Raw genomic sequence first — 9,205 nt, 5'->3', positions numbered from 1 at the left:
TTTCTCAAGGGTAAAAAAATTCCCTTAGCACAGACTAATTTCCCGGCCTTATTACCTCAAAGCTGATTGGAGAGTGAGAGGTAATGTTCTATTCAGGAAGCACCATCTGTGAGCCAACTTAAATTACCCATAAAGCTAGAGCCTCCCATAGAATGTGGAGATACACATCAGAAACACCCTAAAATACAGCACTGGCCAGGGGGAGTGAAATGTAGCGTGCAGGGCATATTTAGGCATCAGGGCCGACTATGTTAGCAGCCAAGCTGGATGGATGTTTTTGGCAAAACCAAATGGTTTGGTCAAAGACATATAAAGCCTTACTTCTACTGAAAAATGTTTCCTTAACTTCAATTAATGTAGACCTGCTTTACATGGTTTTGGTCTTGAGCCTTGGGAGAGCAGAGCACTTTGATGATGAAATCTCAAAAACACACTAATCAAATAAAAGTGTAATTGCATTTAACTTGGCTACTGTGTTTTCTGTGCTGGTTTGAGTCAATACTGCTGACTAATCCAGCTCAAGCTGCTGACACACACAGGGAGGTTCTAATCAAGGTAATTGGATTTGGTATCAGTAGAAGTGTATAGTTGGTGGTGAGACTGTGGCCGTGAAGGGGGATGGCTGTGTATTGGTGGGTCCTTCTTACATTCCTGCATGACTTGTCTTCCCAGATCGGCCTGCAGGCCGTCGGCACACTAAGTTCGGTTAGCTCTTAGCAGAACTCGGCTAGGCGAAGCGAACATCTGTCTCATTTACGCCCTGAACAAATGTGCATGAAAACTAGTCTTATTGAATGACAACATTTAATTGAAGAATCCTTACTTTTGACCAATCACCGACGAAGGGGTGTAGACTTCAACTAGCCTCAATAAATAAATAAAATTGTGCGCTCAAACAGCCCATCAAAAAAAACTGCCGAACACCAAAACGTCACAAAATTTGGGCAAACTGTTTCAACTGGGAAGTATACAGTAAGCTTAAGGGTGAAAATGCCTCCAAAACATAGGTGATGCAATTGGAATATAACAGCATGGACACAAAACCTTAAAAAAATAAGGTAGCAATACATACCCCCAAAAGTGAGAGAGACAATTCAAAGACACAGTATTAATTCTGGTCATGGCCCCATTACCTGATAAATAGAATGACCAAAAATAGACTAAAGTGAAGGTTTTCGTGTGCTGGTGTAGGCACCTAGCCTCCATTATTGATTTGAATGATGTGGTACGTTTGAAGTCAGCTTTCCTTTCATATGGCTTTCAAATATTTATACAGGCCAAACTCTGTAGATCCTTGATCCTGTTTCTTAGTATTCTGTGAACACATACAAAAATCAAACAACTTCTACTAAATCCAGTGATTCACTATACAAGTAATATGGGTCACTTGTTCAAACCTGTAGATTATCTCTACTGATGAAATACAATATATCTGAGAAACCAGTTACATATTGGCACCTGGCAAGAACTAGGTTATTTTCATTGTGGCACTATTGCCAAAGTAGTGCACTGTGTCAGGAAGAGTAACTTAATCTCAGGTTTAGAATTGCGTGTGGTTTTTGGGCTACCATTTAACACTGCCCTTTCTCTCAATGGAAGGTGAGATGTCCTTCAAGAAAACACAGTCTAACAACTATTACCAATTATCTTTGTGAGCTAATTATACCATTTGTCTAATAAATGCTGATCAATTAATGACTTAGAGCTAAAATAGATCTACAAAATAACTGGAAAACTGCCAATGAACATCCTCTAGGAGACTTTTGATGTGCAAATCACTAATTAAATGCCATTGAAGAACACAGGTAAACAGTTCCTCTTGCGATTGATGCAAAAGCTATGATTGATAAGCCAAAGAGATGGTTTGTTGTTTAAACGATCTCTGCCAGGGTGGGATCCAGCAGGCAGATGTTAAAGGAAAGATTAGTAATTGAAATAGAAACATGAGCCGTTGTCTCCTGAATCCAAAGGACACTTTTTCAATGACGTTAAGAAAAACTACCTCAAAAGCACAAAAAGGGAAACTGGACCAAGGACCTATAAGTTATAGGGACCCTTTGTGTTCTGTTGAGAATACCATTAACTGCACAAACATTCTGATAAAACAAGGGCAAACTAACACTTGGTCAGCATGGTCATTTAAACAGATGGAAAGGGGGACTTCCAGATAGTGTCTTCAATAATTTATTCACTTGTAAGTATTACAAAAAAATATGTACAGAATGTAAAAACATATTGGTTGTAACAACTTCACACATTTAAGTCCATCATGACAAGCAAAACTGTGGTGAAAACTTGCATCATGGTTAGCAGCCTCAGGCCTCGTGCCAGCAGGCATTTCAGTTCCAATGCCATCCGAACAGTGGGATGAAACACTGTCCCTCTTTTGATCTACAAAAGCGTTGTCTTTTCCAACGTTGAACCACCTCCGTGAAACAAAGTGAACTACAAGGTAAACTAAATTAGAACTACTACAAGGTAAACTAAATTAGAACTACCATACATCACTGGACATTTGGACTAGACCATGTCGGCACCACAACTTGATAAAAAAAAACCAGGGCAATGTTTATAGAACAAAAGAGCCACTGTAAAGGGCTGAACGTAGTCCGTGCTGTGTCCAACGTGTAGTATAACAGGTCCATTTCTCAGTCCTCTGGACCGACCGTCACTGGGAAACCAGAAGCAGATCCATCGGGGCACAAATTTCCCATAAAATTCCAAGGAACACCAACGAGGTCCATTCTGCGGGCGAAGCGCCTTTCGGAAGCTCAGACGCACAGCTCATCTCTTCTTCTTACTGTGTCTGAGCAGCTTCTTCCTCTTTAGGATCATTTCATATAGTTTCTCCAGGCCGGGTTGGAGCCCCTGGCCATTCAGCGCGCTACATCCCTGGGTGTGGTGCAGTGTGGAGTTGCTAAGCTCATGGAGGGCCAAGGCCTTCTCCACCTCCACAGCAGAGACTGCAGAGTCCAAGTCCTGCTTGTTAGCAAGCACCAGAATTGGTACTCCCTGGTTCTCTGCCGAGCGACTGATGCGGTGGAGCTCCACCTTGGCCTCCTCCATGCGCTCAGCCTCTGCAGCATCCACAACAAACACCAGGCCATCAGTGCGACGTGTGTATGACTTCCACAGGGGCCGCAGCTTCTCTTGACCGCCAACGTCCCACACCTGGAAGGTGGTGGTGGCCCGCGAGCTTCCAACTGCTACTTTAATCCTTTCAGTGTTGAAGCCCTTTGTGGGGATGGTCTCCACAAACTCCCGGAGCTTTAGTCTGTACAGCAGGGAGGTCTTTCCTGCAGAGTCCAGGCCGATGACGACCACATGCAGAGACTGGAAGTTGGGGAGGAAAGGAGTGTTGGGGGCGATCTCTGTTAGCTGGTTGCCCATTCTGGCTGGTTGCCTGGTCCTGATAGTGAGGTGGCAGACTAGTCCGGGAGGTTGGGGGTATCTCCAGAGAGATGAAGCATTCACACCTACTTCAAAGGCAGCAGCTGCAGACCAGGAGGCAGACAACAGGACTCACTGATGACCTTGTAAAAAGAAAGGAAACTGGCAAGATTAGATATGTTTTATAGATGGCACCATGGCTGACAATCATTTATACGTTTAGTCTACGGACACTGCTTTGGGGAGAAAAAAAAATCAACTGCCCATTTCAGTTAGCCACACGTTTCTCAAAACAACCCTGCATATCTTTCCATAGCAGAAAAAAAAACGAGTTTCAATATGTAATTATATGAAAATGCAACTGAATTGCCATTACTGTTTGACAGCACTGGCTAAAATCCTGTTCACTTTTTCTTACATGGCAATACGAGTAGAGTGTACAGTACACGCATTGTCTTACAAGTTTCTGCTATCTGCAGAAAAATGAATTGACAACATTGAAATGTGTTTTGTCAATAAGGCACAGAATATTCTGGTCCTTTGTATGTAACGTTACTTCAGCAAACGTCTCTTCTCTGCCCTGTTGGTTCGTTACATATGCGGCTGCATAGTAACGCTGGTGTCGCTAACGCAAGCCAACTAGTTAACATTAACGCGAAAAAAATATACAAATAGTACATCACTTTAGTGAAGTGTTGGCCGTCTAGGTAGATAGTTGGGTAACAATTCTTTAGTTGTAAGTAATTCCAGTTGGGTTAACAAACATTGGCTAGTTACTGTGCTGCACTTGCAATGCTGTCCGTGCGACAAACAATACCTAAAATTCGTGACACTTAGCGTTAATTAGTTAGCTAGTTGAACTGAACCAAACAAACGATGTAAGTTAGAACATTTACACGTAATCTTACCTTTATAGCGTGTCTGTATTGAATCAGGCAACATAATTCCAACACAGACAAGCACAAATCCACACTGAAGAAGAAGAATTCCAAAAGAAGCGGTGCTAGAACCACCAGCTTCCCTCTACTCGAATCTCCAGACAAGGAATGGAACCAAAGGTGCTGAGCTCGACTGAAGAACACAACCCCCACGAGTGACGTAACGAGAACACTCCCAATCCCAGCCTTCCCCTAATGCAATGACTTTTAAATGGAAAGTGGTCAGAGGTCAACTTCTGAGCTCTTATCGACAGTTATCAGTCCATTGCTTTTGGAATTGTCAAACTAAAGGCATAAACAAAGTAGGATATTGATTATGTGGATACGCTTAGCTTGGTTGGCTGTCTTGGCCGTTCACCTTTTTTTAATTTAATCTAAACATACTCGTAAACCACTAAACAGTAACCTATTTCATATTCTGACATGAGACGTCATGTTCAGTAGCCTATGAGAACAGTATACCAGCAAAAACCAATGAAATATGTGTATAAAGTAGTTGGGGTTGCGCTTGAGGTCTTTCTGCTCTGAACAAAGTTGGAGGCAGCAAGGGGACAATGGATCGACTGTGGCAAGTTGAATGCTAATGCCTTTGTAGTCTTTTCCTTGAACAGCACCATGATAAAACTTCAGTGAATGACCCGCTGGAGTTGGAGTGCCCTGTATTCATAGGGCATGTGTTATGAAACCAGCCAGATCATATCAGCATATCTGGGAGGAATCCAGTTACTACTCTCAGCACAACACATGCTGGTTGTAGCCTGTCATGAGGGGAGGATGCAAAACTGTGTGCAGATTTAAAAATAGAGTGGTTATCAGATTTACCCACAGTGCAGCAAATGGAGGGCAGATATCACACATGGGAGTTCAATGAAAACTCGCAGGGGAATTGAGATTGAGAAATTGTGTCAGCGTGTGCAACAATAATTATCTTTCCTGCAGAGCAGGATTTCATGCCGAAGGGTCTGCATCTGAGCGAACTCAGTAATTACACGCAGTCAACGTTCAAATCACTGACAAATTAGCTTTCCAGTGAAGCAAATCAAATCAAAAATACTGTGCTTCTTCTCTCATCGTAAATTCACTCGATCTACGCACACACACAACACATACATTTTACTGTCATTATCACAAGGGAACAACCTCAATATACAATGGACAAGTATTCATTGGCGCTACATTCATAGAGCAGTTGCTATCTTAACAAACAATTAGAAAATTATAAATTGGGTACCAATGAACTTTTAGGACTGAATATATCATGCAGAATATATGTTTCTAAGTAGACTGTCCATGCATCTACTTATGTATTGTCATTCGCAATTACTGTGTTAGCTTTGTATGAGAAAAAAAGGCTAGAAAAACATATAGGCCTATGTTTTTTAGAAAAAGAAAAAAAAACATAAAATCTTTGATCAGTTGGAATTTGAATGCAAGAAAAAAGGCCTCCAGACTGTATCAGTAGAAAGGAGCTGGTAGCCTTGTGGTTAGAGCGTTGGGCCAGAAACCGAAACCCTGAGCCTGCAAGGTACAACTCCGTCGTTCTCCCCCTGAACAAGGCAGTTAACCCACTGCTCCTAAACTGTCATTGTAAATAAGAATTTGTTTTTAATAACCGATTTGCGTGGTTAAAAAAAGGGGGTCTGTTTTACTAAACAGGGCAGTAAGCGCCCTCTGCCGACTAATATGGGAAATACATCCATATATTGTAAAGCTTACGCCTGAAAGATTCACAGGTGCAAAACTATTGCAGAACGACAATGCATTTGGTAAGTTACCAAACGTGCATTGCACATATTACATGATCAAATGGGTTGGAGATTTCCAGACTCCTCAGGTGAGAATTGTATCTCCAGAGGGTGAACAACTGGGGTGAGTAATTATTTACCTTTATCTATGACGCCACCAACTCAAGGGAGCGTTCAGTTGCTAGGTAACTTGCGAGGCAGGTGGGAAATACTTGAAGATGGAAAATTGAGGTAGTCAACGTCATCATTAGCTACCTGCTTTAGGCTGCTGAAGTCCACCTTGCCTCTGAGGGCAAAACAGCTTTTTTTCTCTCCAGGGATTGTTGTAAGTGAAAGATCCAATAATTCTTTGTCATTTTTGCATGCTGAATTTAACAGGGTATATATGTTTTTCCTTATCAATGTAATATTTTAAAGTAGCTGTACTTGCAAATCATTTTATTTTGCTACATTCCTCATTGTATATCTTATTTCAATCGGTTAACCTAGATTAATAATCAACATAGCAGATCCAGTACATCAAGAGGTTCATTTTAATGTGTTACATGATTTTCTTTAATTAATGGCTGTTAGTGTGGTTACTCTAGGTTATATTTATACTATCCAGGGACAGCTATTGCCTTTTTTTATACACATTCATTGAAACTCCTAATGCAGCAGTGTGGAGACATAGAGGGAACAACATCAGTGGCCCCTGTTTATATTAAGACAAAGACAAGACATTGTGTTGGTCTGTCATTAATCAGAATTGGCGAAACGGTGATATAGGGGCTTGTCTGTCTATCAGGTTACAGCACTGGCACTGTGGTTAATGATAGTTAGCTCCACTCTCCCACAGATGCTGGTGTAGGATGTCTGCTATGCATTGGGAAGCCCGGCGCCGGCAGACCATGGTGGACCGCAGGATGTCCAGGGCCAAGCAGCAGGTAGGCTACCGTCAGTAGGCTTGTTCCATAATTGATTAGCACCGGAGGTGGAAACCAAAATCGGACATGCGACACCCATGTGAGGGGTCAACCTCCTTTCCTATTATTAGTCTTGAAGGTTGTGTCCCTCTGGTCATACCTTACGCCTCAGCTGAATGTTTCATGTATGCCAGCACTGACCGAGAGCCAATGAATAGCCTTGAAATTCAGGAAAACATCTGAATCCCTCACTCCCACCATCAGGTGGCATTAAATGTCATTGGCTTACGCTTATATATTCAAGCACCTCTTGAAACAGCAGAGCAAGGTGCTACTGTACTCTTATTCAAAGTTAATTGCTGCAACACAGTCCATTATCACTTACAAATAAGTTTGCAAGTTCCTGGTGGTAATTTGGTATTGAGAACAGGGATCATTGTATAGGATCTCAACTCCACCACATTTTGGATGTTGAACATTGACAGGTATTCAGAACTTGGAGGCCATTAACACCTGTCTAAATGGAGGGTGTAAAACCGACCCGTCACTTGGGGTGAACCCCTCCCTGTCTGTGTGCAACTGTTTACAAAACGGTGAAGTAGTGTACAACACCCCTAGTTATATGCAAAATATCTCAGGTGCATGTGGTGTTTCTGCTGCATGTCAGGTTGCCTCAAGTAAACAGCATTTACAACTACCTGTTTTGTTTGTGCAGATGACAAAGGACCCTTCAGAGCCAAGCTCAAAGCCACTGGCAGAGTCTAACGCACCAGCTCAGCAGCCAGGTAATATCTAAATGTTTAATTTGCACCGTTTTTGTTGTACCTAAAAGGGTGACAAACTACTAACAAAACCATATTCATTATAAGCCAGACATGCTCATGTTATGTCTCATGACTAGGCCTTTCAGAAAAGGGACTTTTGAATGCTTATTTGTAAATCTCTGAATCTGCAACCACAGCCATCTTCTGACTGTAATTCAGGCAAAGAAGGTAATCACATCTCATAAGCAAACAATTCCATGCCCAGAGGCTTCTGTTTAAGGAGTTATATCTGTGGGCTCATGTTCCAACATGACTTTGCCGTGTCGTCCAGCAAGTAGCCCACAATACCAGAGCCATTAATCCCCAGTTGACTCCAACACTTTGAGAACAATGGAATTACAATTTACTCTCCAAAGCCTTCTATTGGCTCATGAATATCTCTGTAATCTGGTAGCTTCTTGCTTGCAGGCACATCAATGATTTCCATTAACTGAGTCAACAGCAGCCTATCCCCCAGAGGTGACATGGACACACATCCTCACCACAAACAGAAAACCTCCCATTTAGGAGGAATGCTCAGATCGGAGTGGTCTACACTAGTCAAGTTTCCCAACTCCAGTCCTGGGGATAACACAGGACCGCAGCACAAGCATAACATATGTTTATGATCTAAACATCAATAATTGAAGCAGGTGTGTTAGTGCTGGCATTGAACAAAAATGTGCGGTCACGTGGGTACCCGGGACTAAAATAGAACCAACTGTCTATACAGTTTGATAATTTTAATGGCTCTAGCCTGACCAAATCAAGTCTCCACAGTAGCAGAGGGTGTCACGCTCTACCATCCTCTCATTAGAATGGGGTCTGTTAAATAATAAATGGGGCCATGCTCTGCACTCCTGTGTAGTGTCTCAAATATCACAGATGAGGAGTTATGGGGATTGGAAACCTGAGGTTTGTGGCAGGCAGCCAAGTCTTGGGTTGTGTTCAGTAGAAACAAACAGGAGAAAATGCTTGGCAACCCCCAGTGAGTGCCTGTCGTGGGAGAGAAATGACTAGAAGTAGTCGCCAGCCCGTTGACATGGGTCACGTACAGTTCATTGGCATGGCCACCTGCATTGTGCTATTTTGCAGGTAAATTATCAACTGTGAAACTACAGTCTCAGACAACTGGTCCAGTTGACAGGAAGGATAACATGTTCTTAGTAACGGAACAACGCAGATTACAACATATCTGTACAAAGTCTTGGAGTACTCTATGAGCCCTTTTGATGACTTCCTCTCTTGACCGTAGTATCCACTAACATGCCATTATCTTCTCCTTCTTGTCTTCCAGCCGTGACGGAATGTTCACACTGCAAAAACAAGCTCCAGTACAGTGCTAAGATTGACAACAGATACTCTGTGAGTGAATGGGATACACCGTGATAATGCTATGTATTATTGATATACAGTACATAAGA

At 42.3% G+C, this 9,205-nt stretch overlaps 1 protein-coding gene across 1 annotated transcript; it reads right to left on the bottom strand.

Moving 5' to 3' along the window:
- Positions 1–2,168: 2,168 nt before the first annotated feature.
- On the bottom strand, positions 2,169–4,554 carry LOC109898542 (ADP-ribosylation factor-like protein 4D). The gene is made up of 2 exons (XM_020493550.2): positions 4,299–4,554; positions 2,169–3,533 (listed from the first exon to the last, which is right to left on the bottom strand). The coding sequence occupies exon 2, from the start codon at positions 3,388–3,390 to the stop codon at positions 2,785–2,787; it is 606 nt and encodes a 201-aa protein (XP_020349139.2). The 5' UTR covers positions 3,391–3,533; positions 4,299–4,554; the 3' UTR covers positions 2,169–2,784.
- Between the last annotated feature and the right edge of the window lie 4,651 nt (positions 4,555–9,205).

Source organism: Oncorhynchus kisutch, linkage group LG10 (assembly GCF_002021735.2).
Source record: "Oncorhynchus kisutch isolate 150728-3 linkage group LG10, Okis_V2, whole genome shotgun sequence".
Classification (NCBI taxonomy): domain Eukaryota; kingdom Metazoa; phylum Chordata; class Actinopteri; order Salmoniformes; family Salmonidae; genus Oncorhynchus; species Oncorhynchus kisutch.
Note: the sequence above shows the minus strand (reverse complement) of the source record. Positions and strands in the feature narration are given on the sequence as shown.